Genomic DNA, 24,419 nt, shown 5'->3' with positions numbered 1-24,419 from the left:
AAAGAGAAGAAATTTAATTATCTCCTCTGTTCATTCTATTTATCTTTTCTTTTCCCGTGAAATGGACTCTGCTTAAGAATGAATGAATGAATGAATGAATGAATGAAAAGAGAAACCTTCCAAAGGAAAGGCCACTGACGACCACGTAATTTGGGAAAGGAAGTGCTGAAACGAAGCCTTCTGGATCCCTGAGTCCAGAATAGGTTTAGAAAAGAAGATGGCCTCTGCCCTCGGCGCCGGCACGGGCTCCGCGCAAGCGCCAGACACCCAGGTTGCTGTCCCTCCTCCCCGTCCGCTGGCGGCGCTGCGCACGGTTCCGCTGCCTAGCGACCAAATTCGAGGCTGCTCTTGGCGCTGCAGACGGGCGGGGCGGGTCGGGTCGCGGCTCCCAGGATGCAGTTTGTATCAACACGGCGGCGGCGGCGGCGGTTGCCGTACCTCTGGGGGTCCGGACAAACCGACAGCAGTTCGGCCCGGCTCGCGGCCAGGCTGTGTGAGGACTACGGCTGGGAGCCATGGCCGAGGCGGTCCCTCCTCCGGTGAGGTTTTCCGGGAGGGCCAAGGAGCTGGCTCACGGAAGGGTGGACGGAGGCGGCCGGGGCGGTGGGGTGGGGGTGGGGGACCCTGAGGCCGGACCTGAAGCGCCGGGTGCAGAGTGGGGAAGAGCTTGGCGGAGGAGCGCCGCCCCCGTTGAGAAGGCGGCCCTGTACGCTGTACGCTCCACTTGGCCGCTACGGTACCAGGCCCGCCCGTCGCTGTCCCCGCGAAGCCGACCACAGCTCCCTCCCCGTGCTTGGAACGTCGCCTGGCCCTATGCCCTCATTTTACAGATGAGGAAACCGAGACCCAGAGAAGAAGGGGGATGTGCCCAAGGGCACCCAGCCGAGAGCGTTGTGGTTTGTGCAGCTTTTTGGAGGTGGCAGATCAAGCTCTGCCTCATCTTGTTTATTTCGATAGCCAGGACTCGCAGATTTTGAATCCAGGCCTGCGGACTCCAAAGGGCTTTTTTTCTGGGGCGCTGTGTATGTTTGAGCATTTCGCCCCTCAGGCTCTATTGAGGTCTTGGTGTCTGGGAAGCTTGGTGCTTCTTAGGCCTGGGGGAGTGTCTTCCACTCACCCGGTGCACGCTGGCACTTGGTAGGCCTTTAATGCTTGTGGATCAAACCCGGAGGAAAAAAAATCTCGTATTCCGGTTGTTCCAGGGCTGACTCCTTCACGCTTTGTCCCATTCCTCATCTCTCCACTCCACTACCTGCGTGCTGCTGTCCCGGGCCTTCTTTGCCTTCATTTCCCCGTGCACAATGCCTGGCACATAACCAGCCCATCCAGAGTATAAACAGGCATCATTCGTTTTCAGTCAGTTTACAAAGCGTTATCCTCATTCCTCTTCTGGAGTAGGTAGCCCCAGTTGTCGACGTCTGCATTTTGTGGTTGTTCAGTTGTATCCAACTCTTAGTGACCCCGTGTGAGGTTTGTTTTGTTTTGTTTTGGCAAAGATACTGGAGTGGTCTGCCATTTCCCTCTCCAGCTCATTTTTCAGATGAGGAAACTGGCAAACAGTGAAGTTAATTGGCTGAGGGTCAGATTTGAACTCTTCAAGAACATGAGCCCAGGTCCGCATAGTCTGTCCACTATGCCATCTAAGCCATCCCCCTTTTACATATTCAAAAACTGAAGATCGAGAGATAACATTGACTTCCGTTTACTATGTAAGCTCCTTGGTGACAGGGTCTGCTTTATTTTTGCCTTTGTATCTTCAGAGCTTAGTACAGTGCCTAACATATACCAAGTGTTTAAACAAATGGTAATTTATAGGGGCAGCTGGGTGGCACAGTAGATTGAGAGCCAAACCTAGAGATGGGAGTTCTTGTGTTCAAATCTGGTCTCAGACGCTACCTAGCTGTGTGACTCAGGGCAAGTCACTTAACCCCCATTGATTGCCTCAACCTTACCAGGGAAGGTAAGGGTTTTTTCAGTAAATAAATATTGGTTGATTGATAACTTAACACTCTCTCAGCTATAGTAAGTGAGCACAACTGTTTTTAGAACTTTGCATGGAAACATTAAACCTGCAGCCCCATCTATTCTTTTCAAAATTAGTGTTTCCTTCTGGGCTTTTAGGATGGACATCCAAGGAAACCTATTGTTGCTTTGTTACCTGTCCTGTTTTCCCAAATCTAGCTTTCAAAGAATGCAGTTCTGTCGTTGTATGTATAACTTTGGGCAAATCTTTTCAACTCTAAAGATCTTAATTTATATCTAGAGTAAAAATGTTAGTATTAGATTAAAAGTCATTTGCATTGATAAGATAATTTAAACTTGGCCTTGGATAAGATAAGGCTACCTAGAGGGCAAAGAGGATTGATCTTTAAACTTAGAAACTTAGTTTCTAAGTGTCTGTGTCTGTGTCTGTGTCTGTGTCTGTGTCTGTGTCTGTCTCTTGTCTCTCTCTCTCTCCTACCTCTCTTTCCCTTCTTTCCTCCCTCCCTCCCTTCCTAAAAAAAAAAAAAAAGAAAGAAAGAAAGAAAGAAAGGAAAGAAAAGAAACCCTTACCTTCTGTCTTAGAATCAATATTGTGTAATTGGTTTCAGGGTAGAAGAGTGGTAAGGGCTAGGCTTTGGGAGTTCAGTGGCTTGGGTCACACAGCTAAGAAATGTCTGAGTTTGCATTTGGACCCATCACCCTCCAGTCTCTGGGCCTGGCTCTAAATACACTGAGCCACCTGCCCCTTTAAACTTTTTTTTGACTTTAGCATTTCTTGTACAATTTAAGGCCATCATTATGCTTATGGTGCTTGGATGTTCCTGTTATTTTTCTATGGGAGAGTTTGTGACTGGGATGTCAGTTGGAATGTGATTAATTTTATGTTGTATGCCAGTCCAGAAGAGTGAATACCTGATAGCCTGTTGGCGCTTTGGAATAAAGTGCAATTTAAATCAATTCCACAAATATTTATTATTGTGCCTAGCACTGGTCTTAGAATCAGAGGACCTGAATTTATTAGCTCAAAGTGTTGTTTTAAGGAAAATGCTTTATTAAACCCCTAAAGTGTCACATAATTGGAATTGTTGTAGTTAATTGCTTAAGCTAAATATAGGTGATAAAAGATGAAAAGGAACTTATTTCCTGTCTCTCAAGAAGTTTATAATCTAGTAGAGAGATAAGAGATGTGTCTTTAATAGAAATTGGAAAATAATTAAGTTCATAGGTAGTGTCAAACATTGGTTGAGAGATTAATGGAAAATCACTTTTAATTATGAATGTAAGTGAGCCTAAAGAAAGGCTGCAAGAATTGAGGTTTTGAAAGTAAAGTTGTTTTATTCTTTGTAAATGGATCATGTTGGAATTTTTCTACTCTATTCCACTCTGAGTGAATGATGGAAATTGATGATCTTTAGAAGTTTCTTACTTATTTGCCTAAAAGGAGGTAAGCATTACCAAAGATGATATCAAATCAGAATCAGCAAATGTTTACTGTATTGAACCTCTGCTACTATTAAATTAGTGTTTCCCAAACTAACTTAGACGTGGAACAGGTGCTGTAATAGAGTCTATAAATGCTAGTTCAAGGAGAATGGTACATCTCCCACAGGATAAAAAGGATGGGGCTGGAAATTTTCAAAGAAAATAAGCAGGTAATTGGTGTTTTTGTTACTTATGTAATTTAACCTTTAATGAAATAACATTAAATTAATCTTATTAAGTAACTAAGAAAGCAGTTGAGAATTCAAAGCATAACCTATTTAATTGCCAGTTAAGTGGTACCACAATAGGTGCTCAAAGAGAACTATTATGGGATTTCTAGGCTATTTGGATGTGGGGCTGCTTTGTTTACTAGTGTGATTGTTTTAATGTTTTGATGGTGGTAAACACATAAGTGTTATGTTATGTCCAACTCTTCATGACCTTGTTTGGGGCTTTCTTGTCAAAAATACTGGAGTGGTCTGTCATTTCCTTCTCCATGTCATTTTATAGATAAGGAAATGGAGGCAAAGAACAATAATCTGTCTGAGGCTGCATTTGAACCCAATTTTTCCTGACTCCAGGGCCAATGTTCTATCTTCTGTGCCATCACTAGATCATCACTAACCAATAATTTTAAATGAAAGGAGAATGGAATTATGGGAGACTTGATAATTCATTTTTAGGCTTGTTAAATTCGAAGTCATTTGTGAGACTACTAGTGGTACTTTGAACAGGCTCTAGGGAGAAGTTAAAAACTATTCTTTGAAAAATTTGTTTAGATCCTTGTGTATTGTGGGGGAAATTAAAACAAATTAATGTATGAAAAAAGTCATCTACTTTGATAAGATAATTTAAACTTGACTGAGGATAAGATCACCTTGGGGAGAATGTTAAAATAGAAGAGGATTGAGGACAAAACCTTTGGAATAGAAAGAGGAAAAGACCTCTAAGGATACTTGCACTCAAAGGTATAAAGAACTGGGAGGGTAGTCAAAGACTTGGTGACAAAACACTTATTAATGATTTTGGAGGAAGCATTTTCAGTAGAGTGGTAGAGATGGAAGCTAAATTGCATGAGATTAAGGAGTCAGGAGCCCAAAGGAAAATGAGAAATTTAGCAGTGAAGAAAGAAACAAACTTACTAAGCATGAACTGGCTAAGTATTGTACAAGTATCCTATTCTATCCTCGAAGCAATCCTAGAAGGTAGGCACTATTACTATCTTCATTTTACACTTGGGAAAACTGAGGCAGATAGTGACTTGTCCAGAATTTACTTAGCTAGTAGTAAGAGATCTTAGGTGAACTCAAGTTCCAGCCCCAGTGCTCCATCTGTGGCACCAAGCTTGCTATCTCTAAAAAGGAAAACTGGTAGCTTAACAGAATATCAAGTTCCAGGGAATGTTTATTTATATTTGTTTATTTAAATGGATAGATGATATCAACTTGTTTGTAGACCAAAGAAAAGAAGTCCACACAGGTAGAAATGGAAGATGCATGAGAGTAGAGATAGTTGATGGAGCAGAATTCACAACAAACTGTGAAGTTGTCACATAAGACTTAGTACTACTTAACATGTATTGCCTTATTTTAAAGTCAGTAATCTGGTCATCTCTCTTCTCAGCTTGAGTGTAAATCCTGTAAGGAAGGGATCCCATGAAACCTACTTGTGTTACTTTAACTAGGACATTGTCTTGTTCATATTTCCAACTTGACAGTAAATCATTCATTTCCCACTATTCAGAGTGCCTTAACAAGTATGAAACTTTTAACTTTTATATCACCCTCATTTTGGTGCATATCCATCTCTACTTCCATATTCCTGGGGTCCTTTGTAAACAGAAAGAGAAAGAATGAAAAAGGAAAAGCAGTTCAGCAAAACATCACAGTAGAGCCTTATAGTATCTGTAACTTTCCATATCCATAGTCCCCCATCTCTGCAAAAAAGAGATATATTTCCTCATTTTCTTTTTCCTCCAGGAATAACTTTACTCATTATAATTAGTGTTCAGGTTTTTAAATTTCTTTTACATTGTTGTAGTCATTGTTTAGTTGTCTTAGTCATTTAAACCTTCCTTGGCTTGGAAATTTTCATATTAATCGTTTTGTTTGGCACAGTAATATTCTGTTAGAATTATATACCTTTTTCCCTAATCAATGGGCATTTACTTTGTTTACAGTTCTTTGCTACCACAAAAAGTACTGCCATGAATATTTTGATATAGATGGGACTAGCCTTCTTTGACATCCTTGAAATATATCTAGCAATGGGTTTTTAGCATATTTTCAAATTGTTTTGAGAACGTTTGAATCGATATCTAGGTCTGCCAAAAGCATTAATATGCCTGTCTTTTCAAAGCTTCTTCTACAATGACTACTTCTACCTCTTGCTAGTTTGCTATTTGCTATATGTGAGGTGAAACTTCCAAGTTTTTTTTTTTAAATCCTTACCTACCATCTTAGAATCAAAACTAAATATTGGTTCCAAGGTAGAAAAGCACAGTAAGGGATAGGCAATAGTGGTTAATAAGTAACTTTCTCAGAGTCCAATAGCTAGGAAGTGTCGGAGGTCAAATTTGAACACAGACCTCCCATCTTCAGGTCTGGATCTCCACTGAGCCACCTAGCTGCTTCCCTCTTTACTATTTGTTTTTATTTGCATTTCTCTGAATATCAGTGACTTGGAGTAATCTTTCCTATGACTGTTAATTGTTCTCAGGTCTTTTGAGAATGTTTCAACAAGTATTTTTATAGTGTTCATTATATAGGTATTTTGAGATCTGTTTTCTAAAGTGGAGTTGGACTTTTCAGATGGCAGCATTTCAAAACACTGGAGAATGATTTTGCATATTACTTTAGGTAGGGAAGAAAATCAGTGGTGAAAAGGCCACTTCTAAATAATGAATTCACTTCAAGCTTAGGATCTAGGGGCAGCTGGGTGGCTCAGTGGATTGAGAGCCAGGCCTAGAGACTGGAGGTCCTAGGTTCAAGTCCGGCCTCGGACACTCCCAGCTGTGTGACCTTGGGCAAGTCACTTGACCCCTATTGCCCACCCTTACCACTCCTGGGCCAAGGACGGTCCCTAGCCCGGATGAAAAAGGAGGAGGGTTGGGCGTGGGGCTAGCAACCCCACCCTGTAAAAACTACATCTGCTAAAGAAACTGCAACCTAAAGTAGGGGCAGCTGGGCTAGCTCAGTGGATTGAGAGCCAGGCCTAGAGACGAAAGGTCCTAGGTTCCAATCCGGGCTCAGACACCTCCCAGCTGGGTGACCCTGAGCGACTGGGTGACCCATTGCCTACTGGTTGTGGCCCTATGCTCCTAGAATGGAGTCCCAGGATAAAAAAAAAAAAAATAGGATCTAGACATTTGGAGAACTGATAGCCTAAAAATAATATAGATGATATTTAGAAAGGATCCTTCTCAAGCCTTCAAATTGACAAATGATCCATGCAGCCATTTAAACAAAGATTTGAAGATGTTTATCTTATTTGTTTCTTTTCATCTTCCTTTCCTCTACATTTCCACTATTTTCAGTCAGCTAGTATTTATTGAGTTACCATTATCCTTGTTTTAGAAACCTAAAATTATAGGCAAAATAGACATGTGTGTATGTGTAAATGTAAACATCTTGTATGTATATTTTTTAATTTTCTTTTTTGACCATTTTTGGATATTTGAGGATCTGACATATGTTCATTTCAGCTAGGGATAAAGGGGAAGTGGACAGGTGGAAAACCAGCTTAACTCAATTGGTCTAGGGCATATTGCTAATGAGGCCATCCATGCTTTTGGTCTTAAAACTCTTCATGTGGATCAGTTGACTTCATTCTGTTTTGTACAGCTCCAATCTGTATCTCTGTCCCCAAGGAACAGATTCATGGATTGATGATGTCAGCCAAGCACCTCACCTTGGAATCTGAATGGGACCCACCACTAGTGCTGGAAAGACAACTATATAATATAACTATATGGTTATATAGTGAAAAAAATGGATAGGACACAGTAACAGTGGCAGATAAACATAAGACTGGGATGGATAGTAGGGTAGCCTCAGTGAAGACTGAGGGAGTGTTACCTGTTTTTCTTTCATAGATTGCCTGCTCCTAGGATTGGAAGACAAGAAAAGTTTGTATGAATCATAATGGCAGGACATGAAAGGGTGGCCAACCAGCACTTATGTTTTACTTATACTGGCAGCCTTTCTGTAGACTCATCACATTTTGGAACTGGAAGAGAACTTAAAAAAAAAAATCTAGTCCTAATATCTTTTGCCCCCCTTCTCTCTTTTCTTTTGTTTTCTTTATTCTTTTTTTGCATTTCAATTCCCAGTGCTTAATGCTTGGCACATAATAGGTGCTTAATAAATGCTTATTGATTTGTTGACTGTGACATCTTTTGACAGATGAGCAAACCATTATTCATGCAGCTAGTCAGTGTCAGATTAGGAACTAGAAACTAGCCCTCTTGACTCCTAATCACATATTCTTTCCAATAAGCTAACTGACATCTAGAACAGAATTTAGTAAACAATAAATATTTTTTCTGTTGAGTCATCTCTGGAGGTGGTTAGGTTTGTTGGAGGATTATTTGTGGATTTCATTTATTTGGATTATCACTGTTAATTTCTTTGTTATATTTTCTCCCCTCTTCCCTCCTCCCCCCAAAGGGGGGAGAACCCTGAAAGTCATGATTTGTTTCATCCCTTACAGGGTGATTCTCAGTGTCAGTAAACTGAGTGAAATCTGGGTGTTGCTTTTATTTTTTTTAAACTAGGATAAAACTCAGATTCTAACCTAGGCATTGTTGAACAATTTTGAAACATAGTGTTTATTTTCAAATGTTTGTATATTTTAACTGTCATTGTCTAATCAGACTGTGATTATAATTCCCATCTTTCATTCCTTAGAATAAGGGAAAACGACGCTCTACACCCATAAATTCCTCTTCATTCCTGCCTTCAGCCTCAGAGAAAGATTCATACCTACAGACTACAGAGATTTCTCTCTGGACTGTGGTGGCAGCCATTCAGGCAGTGGAGAAGAAGGTGGAATCCCAGGCTGCTCGATTACAGACCTTGGAGGGGCGGACGGGGACTGCTGAGAAGAAACTGGCTGATTATGAGAAGACAGCAGTAGAGTTTGGGAACCAGTTAGAGGGCAAATGGGCTGTGTTGGGGACCTTAGTACAGGAGTATGGGCTGCTCCAGAGGAGGCTAGAGAACATGGAGAACCTGCTCAGAAACAGGAACTTCTGGATCCTGAGGCTTCCTCCAGGCAGCAAGGGTGAAGTCCCCAAGGTAATATCTCTAGGATTGAAGCTTCCAGTTAAAGGAGGTGCTTGATCTTGTATATACTCTGGTTTCTGGTGCCTTGCTTTTGTCTTGAATGGTCAAGCTGTGCTAACGTGATAAGAGTCACTCAGTGTGTAACACTTGTGATTTTCAGGTCCCTGGGACTTTTGAAAATGATGGAGTGTATTTCTCAGAGCAAGAATGGGAGAACCTGGATGACTGGCAAAAAGAACTTTACAGGAATGTGATGAAGAGCAACTTTGAGACCCTTGTCTCTTTGGGTAAAGGAGAGTTTTTTTAGAATTGTCTTAATTATTCTGGGCTCTGGGGTTGGAACAGTTCATGGCCGAGGCCCAAGTAGTTTCAAAGTTGGAGTTCGTGCTTATAATACCCACAGCCAATTCATAATATAGGAATCTCCCTTTTCTTCTTTTCACTTTCAGAGATACTTAAAATAATGGTCTTCTGGCATTCATTGCCTTTGATCGCCTGAGCATGGCTTGATTTTCCTTGCTAATAAGAAAAGCATGAGCAAATGGGAAGAACGCTGAGTTAGGAGTCAGGAGAATTGAATTTATTTAATCACTGTAAGACTTTGGGCATGCCACTTTTCTTCTGTCCTCATCTGTCAAGATAGATTATATTTTTCTTCCCTTACTGGGTTTTTATGAGGTTGAAATAAAAAGAATAAAGTGAAATTTTTGGAGAACAGATTTAAATTATGCAATATTCTTGCCTTTGGAATACAGTTTATAACACTTCATGGCATCAGATTTAGAATTGAAAATTATCTTTAGTGAACATAAATCCAATCCTTGGGGTGTCAGAATCACTTATTTATGCTTTTTTTAAACTTGCTCTTAGACTTGTTTTCCCTTAATACACCTCAGCTGAGTGAAGAAAGGTGGGTCAAAAGGTTGTAGAGTGTGGTCAAGGATAAACTAGCTTTTTTAAAAATTTGCCTTGAATAATTTACAGTTGAGTTTTTAAGAATATTTGGTGTACCTCCATCCCAGGTTGTTTTTGATTGAAGAATTTTTTGGTGAAGACATAGATTCTTTTTTCTAGATGGAAAATATTTTACATCATAATTAGATTAAATTTAAATAATTTAAACCATGTCTACATATCTTCATCTGTAAAGTAAAAGTAAAATGATTCCCTGGAGACATATAACTAATAAATGTTAAAGGCAACCCTCAAACCCAGGTCTTTTGATTTTTTAAGACTAGTGTTCTTTTATTATCCTCATTGTTGTTACAATACCTGAACCACTCTTTTGCTCATGCTTTTCCTTTTAATGGAAGTCTCTTCCGTATAATAGTTATAGGTGTCCATGCCTTTTCAACTGTTAGATTATAAACTCCTTGAGTAGAGTCTAAATCATTTTGTATCCCAGCAACTAACACAGTGCCTTAGTAACCATTTAATAAATGATTATTTAATTGATTGCTTAAGCAAAATTTTGTCTTGTTAACATATCAAAGCTCTCTGGTAAACAGAAAAAAACATAAAATTGAAACACTTGATCATTCACAGTGTAGTTTAAGCAATCACGTAGACTGTGAATTTTAAAGTGATGTAAGCAGCTAGGAAAAGGAATAGTTATGGTAAAGATTTTGGTTGCCAATCAGAAACCAAATGCTCAATGTATCTTTTTTTCCTTTCTTGTTCTCAGACTGTGCCATTTCCAACCCTGAGATATTGGCCCACCAGGAAGAAGAATGTGGTACAGAGGAACTAGGGGATTTGACAGGGGTGAGCCCTGGTGGTCCCCACCTAGGTGAGTGGCTACAGTATACTTCCTACTACAGCTGACAGTTGTCTCCCCCTGAAAGTTCTTACCCTTCTTTGGGAACTCATCTTTGACTACTTTGTGGTAGATTTTAGACAAGGTGTTTTCTTGTATTATATTAATGAATTGCTAATTAGGGTATATCTTATTTCTCTTAATTAAATTACAAGCTTCTTGTGAGCAAGGATTATACTTTATTTTCCATCTGAATTCATTTAGAGGGCTATGGACAGTTCTGGGCATCAATATGTAAGACTAAATTGGAAAACTGATTGATTCATGGGCGTGGCTTGGTGGATTGAGAGCCAGATCTAGAGATGGGAGGTCCTGGGTTCACATCTGACCTCAGACACTTCTACCTGTGTCTGACCTTGGGCAAGACACTTAACCCCTATTGCATGGCCCATATTGCTCTTATGCCTAGGAACCAATACATAATATTGATTCTAAGATGGAAAGTAATGGTTTAAAGAAAAAGAAAACTGATGGATTCAGAAGTGTTCCGGATCATCAACTGTTTAGGTAGCAGGTGACATCATTTGGGGTAAAAAGGAGACCTTGCTAACTAATCCAGTTTGCTGTTTCCAATATAGTAATTTGACTTTGGTCAGTTAGTCAAGTCACCAAGCATTTAGGAAGAACTTGGAATGTGCCAGGCACTGAGCTAAGTCATTATTTGCCTGACCTCTTCTGTGTGGATATATTCAAGCTCTTATTTCTTTGCCTTTTAATTGAGGAAAGGCTAAGCCAAAGCATTTACTTCTCACATACAATGGGTCCCATATTGACCAAACCATATGCTTCTGTTGTATTAGTGACCATTTAGCAGCCTTCCCTCCAGTAGCTGTCACCATTCTTGTCAGGTCATTCAGTAAATACCTGGTAGCCTTATTCTTTGACTATGTCTTCCCCAGGGACAGAAAATTGCAAGTCAGTTCAGCCTGCAACTCTAGCCTCTTCATATAGGTCTAGTGTTTCTTGTATACAATGTGTCTGACTACTGTAAGCCTCAGGAGCCACAAAAATCTCTATGAATACTCTGACACCCATTGATGAGCTTAGGAGAGTAGGGAACAGCTTGAGATCAGTTCTCAAGATTCTACCCTCTTGTTTTACAGTGTGGGGAACCAAGTTAAGCAAAGTTAAATGACTTGCAAAAGGTCATGTGGAGGGGAGGGGGTTAGGGGCAGCTGGGTGGTTTAGTGGATTGAGAGTCAGACCCAGAGATGGGAGATCCTAGGTTCAAATCTGGCCTCAGACACTTCCCAGCTGTGTGACTCTGGGCAAGTCACTTAACCCCCATTACCTCACCCTTACCACTCTTCTGCCTTGGAGCCAATACACAGTATTGACTCTTAAGACAGAAGGTAAGGGTTTAAAAAAAAAAAAAAGGTCATGTGGGTCAGGTTTGAAGACACATCCTTGTACTCTAAACTGTCTCTCTCTTTTTAGCCATATCAGATTTGTGTTTTCTCTGTCTCTTCCTGTCTGCCTCTTTTTATCAAATCCCATCAGGTCCTCTTCATAATTACTCTCTGTGGTTCTTGGGTTTTTGAATAGGTGATACTGCCACTCTACCCCTTTTATCTATTTTTCTTTTGTATAAGGTCCTAGCAGAGTCACATAAATTGTATACCACAAGCCCAAGCCTTATGAAGAGAGTGATACCCAGCTTCCAGCACTTGGGCCCCACAGCTGCATCACACCTCCCCTTCAGCTTCATTTGTCTTCTCTCTATGTTTTATATCATTCATTCTCATCACAGTTTTCTTCCTCATTATTATGTTCAACCCCTCATTATGTGGTTCCCCTGAATAACCTAAAGCAGTGATGGTGAACCTTTTAGAGACTGAGTGCCCAAAATGCAACCCTCACACTACATGTGAGCCCCTTGCCTTACCCTATCTGGGGGAGGGGGGGAGGAAGCGCTCTCATTGGGTTGCTGGGCAGAGGAGTAGGTGATAGAGAAATGTCCTCAGGTGCATGGAGATGGGGAAGGGAGTGTCCCCCCACCCCCATATGTACCATAGGTTTGTATACATGGACTTGGAGGAAGTACTGATACCAGAATCCAGTAATCTCCATATTTTCAAACTCATACCCCATCAGTAAAAAAAATTTGTGCCCACATTTCCAAAACAGATTTACATACTTGTAAATTAAATACATGTACAGTTGCACTAAGTATGTACATATAAAACTTAAAAAAAAAATCTAAATTAAGAAATGGTGAAATAAAGATGAAATAATACAGAACCATTGGAATTTATTAAGGAGCAGGGATTTTAGGATCAGATTTATGCTTTAGGAAAATCTCTTTCTCCTAAATCTGTGTAGAGGTTATGTTCCAGTGAAAAAAGACTTGGGGCAGGGAAACTTAATTGGAAATCTATTTCAATTATTTGGGTGATGAAGCCCTGAATTAGGGTGGTTGCTTTTTGAATGGAGAGAAGACATAGAGAGAGTGCTCAGTTTATATAAGTGAACCATTCCTTAAGGCTATTTGTGGATATGGAAAAGGGAAATTTGAGGCCAGCACACAGTTCAAAGGATACATGGGAGTTGGGGACAGAGAAGAGCAAAAAGAACATGGGGAGCTATGTGGGGAGTCCTGGAATTGACAGAGGAAGAATGAGGTTGGAACACAGACACATAGTACCCCCAGCACTGATGTCTGAAAAATAGAACCATGATGGTTTATGGGTAGAATTGGGGCAAAGGTCTCTCTTGATTTGGGGGGAGGGGCTCATGTCAAACCCCCAATGGGCAATGGTGGTGGTCTCTCTTCCAGGGGTCATTCTTCTGCCTCACTTGGAGGTGTTTATTTTTTTGGTGAAGGGGTGGAAGGCCATGGAATGCTGAGAGAGACACACACACACACAGGGGCAGAGAGAGAATGAGAGAGACTGCACAGTATTCTATGGTAAAGTTAAACTTTTTTCAGAATACAGATTCTTTCACAATTATTTATATAAAGTCATATTTCCATAATATGAATTTATATAACGTGAGAACTGTATTGGAGGGATGTTAAGTTAGAAATGACACTGGTAACTGATTGGATGTATAAGGTGGAGCCAAAGATAACACCAAGATTGAGAACTTGGATGACTAAAAAGATGGTGCCCTCATCATTAATCAGGAAGTTCAGAAGAAAGGTAAATTCTGAGGTTAAAAATAGTGAATTTTTTTTTTTGGACATACTGAGTTTGAGATGCTTATGGGGCATCCATTTGGAAATAGCCATTGGGTAGTTCATTATCATTGGATCATAGAGTTAGAACTGGAAGAAAACTTAGAGGACAATGAGTCTTAATCCCTTTGTTTTAGAGATGGAAAGAACTGAGGCACGGAATAATTAAATGACTTGCCCAAAATGTGGGTTGGGAGCTCAGGAGAGGTTAAGGCTCAATAAGTAAAACTGGTGAGTTTTTTTTTTTTTTAACCCTTGTACTTCGGTGTATTGTCTCATAGGTGGAAGATTGGTAAGGGTGGGCAATGGGGGTCAAGTGACTTGCCCAGGGTCACACAGCTGGGAAGTGGCTGAGGCTGGGTTTGAACCTAGGACCTCCTGTCTCTAGGCCTGACTCTCACTCCACTGAGCTACCCAGCTGCCCCAAAACTGGTGAGTTTTGCATAGAAATGATAGTTAAACCCATCAACTGAGAGAATGTAGGGAGAGAAGGGAAGAGAGAAGACTGAGAAGGAAGGTTTAGATAGATAAGAGAACCAAGAAAGAATTAGGATTATGTGGAGAGAAAAGTAAAAGAAATTCAGGAAGAGAAAGTGGTCAGCAGGGTCAAATGCTTCAGGGAGGTCAAGAAGAATTTAGATTGAGAAAAGCTCCCCCTGATTTGGTAATTAAGAGATCCTTGAGGGGTAGCTAGGTGTCTCAGTGGATAGAGAGCCAGGCCTAGAGGTGAGAAGTCTTGGGTTCAAATTTGGGTACAGATATTTCCTAGTTGTGTGACCCTGGGCAAGTCACTTAACCTCAATTACCTAGCCCTTATTGCTCTTCTGCCTTGGAACTGATACTCAGTATTAGTTCTAAGATAGAAGGTAAGGGTTAAAAAAAGAAAAGGTCATTGATAGCTTTAAAGAGAGCACTTACAAATTAATTGAGGAGTCAAGGATAAAGAGAAAGAAGATTGAGAACCTGCAAGACTAGAAGGATGGTAGAATATGGAAACGAGAGGGAAGTTAAGGAGAGAAATGATTTGGAAATAAGAATGTCATCATAGCTCTTCAATGCCTACTCATCGACTGTGTTACTTTCTCTATTGAAAATGAAGTATATGTGTGTGTTTTAGTTATAAGCTGCTACCCCAGAGTTGTCTGCAGCTTTGATGACTTGGGTTAGAAAGATAAGGATTGAGGGGAGGGCAAAGGGTGGAAATTTTATCTGTGCACCCAGGTTGGGTTATATCCTTCCTATTCTAAGGGATTTGGGCTCAGCATGAGAAAGCTATGGGAAGAGGACAACATGAAGGAGTACTAGAAGTATTGTGGTTTTTTAAAATTCAGATCCATGATGGATTTTCAAGAAGAGGATGAGGTGGAACCTGCCTTTCTTATAGATTGACCACTTACTCCTTTGGGTCATTCTGTGATCTCTTTTAGTAGTCATCCTAGAAGGACCATATTGACTTGGAATACCACAAATTATCTATTTTGTATTAAATTTTTATTTTGTTATACATTTCCTAATTACATTTTAATATGGTTCAATGACATCTCTATCTTAGCAGTCCACTTTTGAGACCATTGCAATAAGCTGTTGTTTACTTCAGCTCTTGCCCTATTTCTTGCAGTTGAAGGATGATACATCTAATTCTTCTTCAAACTCTGAAATGCCATATTGTAGTTACACTCCAGAAAAGATGGTAGAAAAGTATCCAGGGGTCAGCTAGGTGACCCAGTGGATTGAGAGCTAGTCCTAGAGACAGGAGGTCCTGGGTTCAAATGTGACCTCAGATACTTTAGCTGTGTGACCCTGGACAAGTTACTTAACTCCAGTTGCCTAGCCCATACCACTCTTTTGCCTTGGAACCATTACATTCTAAGATGGAAGGAAAGAATTTAAAAAAAAAGTATTCCCATGTTCCTTTATTAAGACCATGGAACAAAGGAAGCTTTAGGAGTTAAAAGGTGAAGGAGCAGACCAGACTGGATCCATATAAGTCAGGAAGAGAATTTTGAAACCATATAATTTAGATTAGATCTTAAAAGTTAGAAATGTGGTGACAGGATAGACAAAGCTGGACAAATAAGTATTTGTAATAAATGGCTTTAGTGGTTTCAGGTATTGAGACCTATAGGTAAAGTGTAATATTCCCTAGTTCATTTGCCATTTCGACTACTTGGAGTTCATTAAAGGCAAAGCTATTTGAGAGGGTTTTTTTGTGTGTCATGTTCATTGATATCAGAATTTCACTTTTTGGGGTTTGTTTGTTTTTTCCCTTACAGCAGATGGAGTTATGATCAAACAGGAGATGAAATATCATCAAGAAAGCCCCGAAGACTTGCCTGGAGAGTTTTCTGGAAGTATTGAACAGCATGCTTTGCTAATTCCTGAGCAGGCTGCAACCTGGGATGGCCAGGGCAACTCCATCCTTCTGGAGACTGACCCAGAGGTTGCTAAACTGGAAGACCCCATTGAGTGTGACCAAGACCGAAGCGATGCTAAAACATTGGGCTATCATCGGAAGCGGAAATCTAGTGGGCAAACCCGATCAGGTCAGGAGTGCAGACAGGGCATCAGGTTGAAAAGGAGCTTGGCCCATCCACGGAGCCCCCCAGTCACTGGTTCATATGAATGCTCTGAGTGTGATGTTAGTTTCCGATACAAGCAGCAGCTGGCTGTTCATATGAGAACCCACCCTGGTTGGGGGTCCTTTGGGGATCCAGAGCCTGAGGAGACTCTGCGGCCCAGACCTCAGCTTAAACCACAGGCCAAGAAGGTGAAACCACACCGGTGTGAGGAGTGTCTGAGAAGTTTTAGCTGTAAAGCCAGCCTTGTGACCCACCAGCGTTGCCACCTACAGGAAGGCTCCAGTGCGGGCCAGCGAGTCCAGGAGAGGTTCTCACCCAACAGCCTGGTTGCACTACCGGGCCACATCCCCTGGCGGAAGAGCCGCAGCTCACTTATCTGTGGGTACTGTGGCAAGAGCTTCAGCCATCCTTCTGACCTTGTGCGGCACCAGCGCATCCACACAGGTGAACGACCCTACAGCTGTGCACAGTGTGAGAAGAGTTTTGTCCAGAAGCAGCACCTATTACAGCATCAGAAGATCCACCAGAGAGAACGGGGTGGGCTGGCCCTAGAACCTGGAGGGAATGATGGGCTGCTCTAAGGACGCCGGCCCCTCATAACCCTGGGGCAGGGGGGGCCGGCGTAAGCCCCCTGGAAAGTCACTGTGCAGGGGTGAGGCAGCTCTCAGTAGGTCTTGCCTTAAGGCAGGGTGAGCTCAACCACCCCTTATCCCCTCCTTTCTCTGACCAAGCACTAGACTGAGCCCTAACTCTTCTCTGAAAACCATGCTGAGATGGGGTAGGTAGCCTGAGAGTCAGGCTTCCTTATCCTGCCTTCCACCTGCTGCTGAGTCAGCTATTCTTTGGAATCCTTTGTGCCTCTGTTTTTCATGATACCCCAGGGCTGATGGGTTGGGGTGGTCCAAGGTCAGCTACCTGGTGGAGAGTTGTCATGTTGTCAGGCCCAAGTAGCATTCTTCACAAGAATGCCAGAATGGAAATTCCCATAGATGCCCCTTCTGCCCCTCCAGCTGACTTGTGGTCACCTAGGGCCTATTGGGGTGTTTTGTAACTGCCTTTGCAGGGGGAGCAGGGCCAGAGGTATTAGCAGTCCTGTGGCAGGAAGTTGGGAAGCACAATATTTGCATTTCTTTAAAAAAAAAAGTTATATTTGGTGTTAACATGTAGAAGGATTAACTTAAATGAGCCACTTTTCCTTTTTCTGCCGATATCTGATTTGAACTCAGTTGGAGAATTTTTTCATTTAATTTTTAAAACCAAGATTTATGACAGTTTTTTTTCTTTTTAATTCTAAAAGAAGTGGTTGTTCTAACAATGGGACTGGGCCCACCCTCTAGGAGGGACTAAAGGATATGAGATTTCTTTAGTGTTGCCTTCACCAGATAGATCAGGAAGCAGAGGACATGTTTCTGGTATCCCTCTGATTAGCTCCCTGAAGTCATAAGTAGGAATGACTTTGCCTATAAAGGATCAAGGGGAAAGGATACATAAGGCTTCTGCAGAGATTGTGAAGGCAAACTTTGAGCCCTTTCACTGAAATAAGTGTAGAATCTGGTTTTAGGGCTTCAGTTGTGAACAAGCGTCTGGGCCTATTTCTTCTGTATGTATGTATGACCTTGGTTGCTTCATGGGAGTCTTGTGGCCTTGGTTTATCAGGGTTGTTCAGGTTTTGGAATTGTCTGTGGGTCTTGTTTCAGAGGAACAATAAAGGGAAGTATTTAACTCCTCACCTCTGAAGCCGCTGCCAAATGCTCATTACTATTACTGATGTCTGGTGGAAAAAAAAGAGGGAGAGGGTTCCTGGGACAGACAGGAATTCCTCGTGTGCTCTGCATAGAATAAAACTGCTAACTAGCAAAAATCCCTTTTCTGGTGTTTTCCTCCTGTCAAAACTAGCTTCTCCAGTGTTGGGGAGCTGAAGTGAGAGCAGCAGACTTTATTGGGGTGGTAAGAGGAAAATGTCCGAGAAACTTGAACTTCAGGCTCTGTGGAGCCAGTGACTTCCCTTGCATTTAAGTGCAGGTCAGCTACATGACACAAGTTTGTCCTGTCATAGATCTAAGCTTCCTAATGTTTGTGAGAATACTCAAGTGTTTTCTCAGCTTTATGTCCTTCCTCTAAATTCCTCCTTTAAAGACACACTTTTTGGTCTTCACAGGATTGGAATCATATTTTGAACATTTGTTCTGTAAAAAGGAGAGTGATAGGACTTCATCTGAACTTTAGCTTATTTGGACAAAGGAGCTTTAATAGTTGATAAATGTTTCCCTTTTTGAAATAGTCTTGGTGATAACATTATTACCATGAGAAATCCTCCAGATTCTTAGTCCAACTTTAGCTTTGATAGTAGTTCAGTGTAGCATCCTCAGTTTTCTAATGTCGACTTTTAACTTGAGCGGGCTACTGACTTGTTGATGAATGCTAAGAACATTCACAGGATATGGCTTTATTATAAAAGAACAAAAATTGATTAAATTACAGTGGGAGATATTTCTGGCCTGAGGACTGTCTGGACAACTCAGAAGATTAAATGAACATTCAGAAAGTTTATTGATCGTAATATTGACCCAGAAGAAGTTGGATATTCCTAAGGAATATTTCCATCAAGCTATGTACAAGGCAAAGGGATCATATTTGGGACCTTACTTCTCGAGCTTATATATCAGTGCAGTCAGCTGATAGAGCAGAGCAGTTCAGTTTGGCTAATGGGCAGACATTTAGCTGAATGCATGCTTAACTTTATTTTTTAAACTTCCAAGTGGACGTCATTTGAAAGAGAGATGCAACATGAGCCATTTTTAAATACACCCTCCAAAAAAAATTGCTCAATGAGATCTAAGTTCTCAGAAAGAAACCATTGCCAACCTGAGGCATTGAGCTGGGGTTTAGAGCACCATGGATTCAGGGAGAGCTACCATATACATTCAGGGAACGCCAGTGGACAGTATAATGATAAGCCTGGCATTTCAGGTAGGAAACACGGTGTCAAATCCCAGCAGGGATCTGTCATAACTGGATGATACTCCTGCCTCATAGTGGAAAGCTGATGTTTGGTATTTGCCTATGCACTATTGATGTTTCTAGAGAAATCTGACCACCACTTGACCCCACTACCTTATATACCAGAGGAATTTGCTTGATCTCTCCCAGAAAAGTGCTTAGCTTAATAAGGCTGATGATATTTAATAGTAGACTATTGGCTGCTGTAGGTAAGGAAGGTAGGCCATGGACTGCAAGTAAATTAATACTGCAAAACCTTGGTGTCTGGAGATGAGTCATTGCCTCTGGCCTAATTAGCTGAAGCCCAGTGGTGGCAGCTGCAGTGTGAGGAGCAGGGTTGTATGAGAAAGTTGCTGAAGAGATCCAGTTCTGATATATGGCTAACAGAATTAAAAGTATACACTGAATTGTATACTGAGGATACAAAAGTGGTGCTACTTGTTGGGTATTTATCATCCTGAAGCTGGTAGAATTTTGGCATGCTTTTCAAAAAAGCAAGCCACTGCAGATTTCCCCTAATATTTGGGATAGAGTATGGGGCAATGCCTGTGAGAAATGGAGCATGGCCTTTTCTCCAGAAGGGAGGGTTGCTATCTATTCCGTTGTATGGGAAACCAATGGAGTTTCTTAGTCTTAGTCTGAAGGATATAGTTGTTATGACACTTCTGTTCCATTGTTACTCTTTTCATGTAACTCTTCCCTTGAATTCAGTGTTATTACATGTGATGGAGTTGAAAAATTCTGTGAAGAATTTGATAAAACTCTCCAAATTAAATCAACATAAACCTTGATGTTTGGTGACTTCAGTGTCAAAAGTTAGGAAGTACAGAGTAGGGGACTTGGGCCCATGATGGTTTCATTAGTAATAGTCAACTTCTAGGGTGGGAAAAGGCCTCTGCCAATGCAGGTTCAGCATCTTCCTTGCAACATAGATTAAAAAGTTGTCTAACGTCATCCAGTTGAAACCAAGTGTTTCTTAGCTTTGAAGACAACTTGAAGAAGAAATATATGTTGAATAGTATGGATCAAAAGTAAGGAATAAGACCAAAACCTTGGTAATTGCATAGAAGCTTCAGCCTTTATATTACCAATATTTTCTTTGAGAAAACATGGGAAGTACATAATGAGTTGTTAGCATGAAGAAAAGTGAAATGGTTTATATTTTGAGAAGCAAAAAATGACATTATTTGCTGTGGGAATGATTCCTAAATCAACCATCTATGTATAATTAGTCCACTGACTTTGTTAGAACAACATCAAATTTAGTACAAAATGAGGGGAATAAATACTCGGTTTTGAGATTTTGGGAAAAAAAATGAGAAAAATGGCAACTGTACCTATTTTAAACAAGTTATTGATACCCCAGAATAGGCTATAGATAGAAGAAAGGAATCAAGCTTGATTGTAACAGGTTTATGTAGAAATTTTTCTGATGTTAATCATTTACCATAAAGAAGAAACCAAAATAGCCTAGAAACATCAGGCAGTAAACATTGACTCGATCTGGCCAAATAAAAGTGATAAGGACAATACTAATTTAAAATAACAGGCCATTTGTAGAATCTTACAGAAAAGAATGGATTCATGGAAGATGGAGGAGTATCATTTTATAAAAATGATTTAAAGGAAGCTTGGTAAAAGACCAAAGCAAAGATATCTGAAGGCATTCAAGGTTGATGGTGAAAGGATAGCAAAATGGCAAAAGTTCTGAAAAGATTTTTATAGCAAACTTTACTGTCAAGGATAGTAGAGCTACCACATTTGAATTCAGTATTATATTTCTGGATGTCCTGATGGAGGAAGCGGAAATAGCATTGAAGAAAACCAATGGAAAAGACATTTGGATTGCACTGAGAAGAGTTACATTCCTTAAGGTAACCCAGTTTTAAGGACACTAAGGAATCAATTCTCAAGGTTTGTGAAAGGAGAGGAAACTAGGCATAAAAAAACTCAGACTGTGTTATCAAAAAGCAACTTACGGTTTTCGAAAATAGCTACTGATCCATATGCCTATGCCATCTATACAAATTTTATCGTCATTGGCACACATTGAGGGAGTCCTTCATGAGCTAGTTAAACAGATAGGCATTTCAAGCAATAGGCCAGGCTATCAGACTATTGACCTCTTGTGCTTACTGATTGTTGTCCATAAAAAAAACATTTGATTTTGTTGAGCAAAACACTATCATAAAGGCTCTTCTCCAAAAATTTTTTCATACTATCAAAATCATATGGTATCTTGAAAGATGTGGTAACATAACTTTGTTCAATAATACAATTATTGGTGGCAAGTGGAATATAAAATGGATATGTATGCATGCCAAAGGTTAAGTATAGTTCTCTAAAAGTTCTCTCAATGATGAGGTCTCCAAGTCCTACTGTTTGTGGGCAACAGACATGTTTACTACATCAAGCCCTGGAATATTTCAGAGACTCCTAGATAAGATCAATAAAACCAATCTTTTCCCTTGAACAAAGTTTCTGGTGGTAGTGTATAGTTTTGAGTCAAGGAGTACTATTAAGAAGAAATGAAGCTAGTAATCATCCATAGGCTTTGGAGAACTGTATATTGGGCATTATCAGCCTTACAGCACATTACAAATGAAAAATTCATGAGTATTATAAAAAATGTCAAAAATATATCATTGTAATAGTAAGTGCTGAGCATATAGATTGAAAGACAGCCTATTCACCGCATTGGTGTTCATCCATTGTAAGGAAAATGTAAGGATAGCCCTAAGAATGTTGGATGGCAGTTAAGCACTAGCAAATTTGGGGTGACAAAGACTTTGATAAGGATTTTTGCCTTTGGATGGTGAGCTCACATCTCTTGGAGCATGTATAGAGATTTTTACATTAAAAAAAAAAACAAACAAAAATAACCATCCAATGACTGTGCCTGTTACATGAGTATGGTAGAGATCTCTTGTTAACAAGGTACTGGGATCCAGGTAGAATAACTTGCTCAAGGTGACTTAGGAACAGAAACTATCTTTTTCTGATTGAAGTCTAGATTGGAATAAAAAATAGGGAAGTAAAAAAGGCCTCACATAGCAAAGGAGATTCTCATTTCCTTGTCCCCTCTGGCTAAAAGTTAAGGGGAATCGGTCACCTTGGTGCTTTAGCCTATGAGGAAGATGAGAGATTCCCTCTTGAGTGATTTGAATGACTAGGAAGGTGAAGTAATAGCAGATTAAGGAACTAGAAGATATAAAATGAGATAAGTGAAGAAAGCAAAATTTTCACATTTTTAGTGTTATATGTTTCTGCATGTGCCAGACAGCATTTTAAGAGTAACTCAAATTGCATGAATACGTTTTTATTTTCAACAAAATTAATGTCTTCAATAGATGGTCATTTAAAAATGTTCCCCCCAAAATATATGGCTCCAAGTTATGTGTGGCCCTCTTCAACCACTTTTGCTTAATATTTAAACTCAAAACCCAAACTAATCAAGATTTCCTTCTTAGTTATTTCTGTACTTGGAAAAGAAATCTGTTAGTCTTGGTTGGTCTTTAGGGTATAACGTCCCACCTTTTTTTGGTAGGAAGCTGCTTCCCTCGGTCTCTCTACAGTGATTTGAGGAAATGAGGTAGTTATTGCCAAACAGTGATAAAAATGACTATACTAGAGTGCCCCTTGTGAGTGGAACCAACCAGTCTGCTTATCACTTTAAACTATATCTAGCCCAAGTTATGGGAGAACATGGCTGGAGTTCGGGGGATAAGGTGGTTTGCAATCCTCACTATCGGACATTGTAGTATGGAATATATAATTTATATTTTTAAAGGTTTTCATGATTGAGAGTATATGGGCTTAGGGCGACTTTAGGAATACAAGTACATGTGAGAATAAAAACGACCAAGCCAATAAACATTTTTAAAGCACCTGCTGTGGGTAGAACACGGGTGGGGGGGTGGAGTGATGTGGAGTACAGATTAGACAAGAGCATATAGTATTCATCCAAATCCAGACATAGTTATACGGCAGGATTTCCTTACTAGATAAAAGGTAAATACATTAGACACGTGAAGTCCAACACAAGTGGAGCATTATCAAGCTTTCTATTAAAACCACGATTCATGTGCCTCCTGCAAGGAACCTTCATTATTTTGAAGATGGCTGCAGACAGGACTTGCCTAATGGTGCAATCAGTAGCAGTTTCAGATTAAATCTGGTTTTTCTAAGACCTCCTCGGATCCCAATCCGCCTTTTTGATGCCCTTCCTGCTAGGTCCCCTTTTTCTTTCCCCATTTAAGTTGACTTCTACCCGCGGAGAGCTTCCTAACCCAATCCCTTCCTGCATTAACACTTCCTTTAAAGCTAGGCGGCTCGTCCTTAAAGGGGTAAATTGAGTTGTAGTGAGTGACGGGTCCCTCAGACTCTCCAAGCCTCCCCCTTGGCTTGCGGCCTGCAGAAGTTCGCTGTGCCCCTGGTCTCGTTTAGGGGTGTTGGAGGAGGGAACGAAGTGGACTGGGAAACGGCCTCTGCCCTCGGGTACTTAGGCTGGATGTTTAATAGTTTTTATTTTCATTACGGTCCAATCTGGAATGCCCCTCCCCCTCCCACCGGAACAAAGACGACTCCTTTAAAGCCACCTACTTCGCGCTGCTTCCTAGAAGTGGGTTGCTTTAAATCCGTGTCTCCCCCAAGCGTGCCGCACTAAAGCCGGAACCAAGCCCTACGCCATAGCTGCGTAGCTGCACAGCTGCACACCCTCGATGAGCGGCTAGCGGTCCTACGGCCTGCAGGGGGCGCTGTCCCGGCTGCGGGCCGGCACTTGTAGGGCCGAATTGCAAGTTTCCAGGGGCTGGGGGCGGAGCTTGCTGGGGACTACAGGGCAGCTTGGCTCGAGCTCCTCGGTGCAGCCGGTGTCGTGCGCTTCCCCCGTGGGCCGATCCCGGCTCCGCACCCCGGCACTAGCGCCGCCTGCCCGGGGCGAGCTGCCAGGCCGTAGGCAGGCCCGCCTGCTCGAGGCGGCGGGAGACCATGGCCGAGGCGGCGCCCGCTCCGGTGAGCCCCAGGCCGGGCGGCGGATGCCGGCGGGAGGGAGAGCGGCGTGGGCGGGGGTCCTCGCAGTACAGCGGGACTCGGTC

General features: G+C 41.2%; 1 protein-coding gene across 1 annotated transcript; it reads left to right on the top strand.

Moving 5' to 3' along the window:
• The first annotated feature begins 451 nt into the window (after nt 1-451).
• ZNF212 (zinc finger protein 212) lies at nt 452-16,920 on the top strand. Its single transcript, XM_044677429.1, has 5 exons — nt 452-539; nt 8,373-8,762; nt 8,911-9,037; nt 10,435-10,539; nt 16,018-16,920. Exons 1-5 carry the CDS (start codon nt 516-518, stop codon nt 16,902-16,904), a joined length of 1,533 nt encoding a protein of 510 aa, XP_044533364.1. The 5' UTR covers nt 452-515; the 3' UTR covers nt 16,905-16,920.
• Nucleotides 16,921-24,419: the final 7,499 nt, after the last annotated feature.

This window comes from Gracilinanus agilis, chromosome 5 (assembly GCF_016433145.1).
Source record: "Gracilinanus agilis isolate LMUSP501 chromosome 5, AgileGrace, whole genome shotgun sequence".
NCBI classification, from domain to species: Eukaryota; Metazoa; Chordata; class Mammalia; order Didelphimorphia; family Didelphidae; genus Gracilinanus; species Gracilinanus agilis.
The sequence above is the reverse complement of the archived record's forward strand: the minus strand, read 5'-3'. Positions and strand labels throughout refer to the sequence as shown.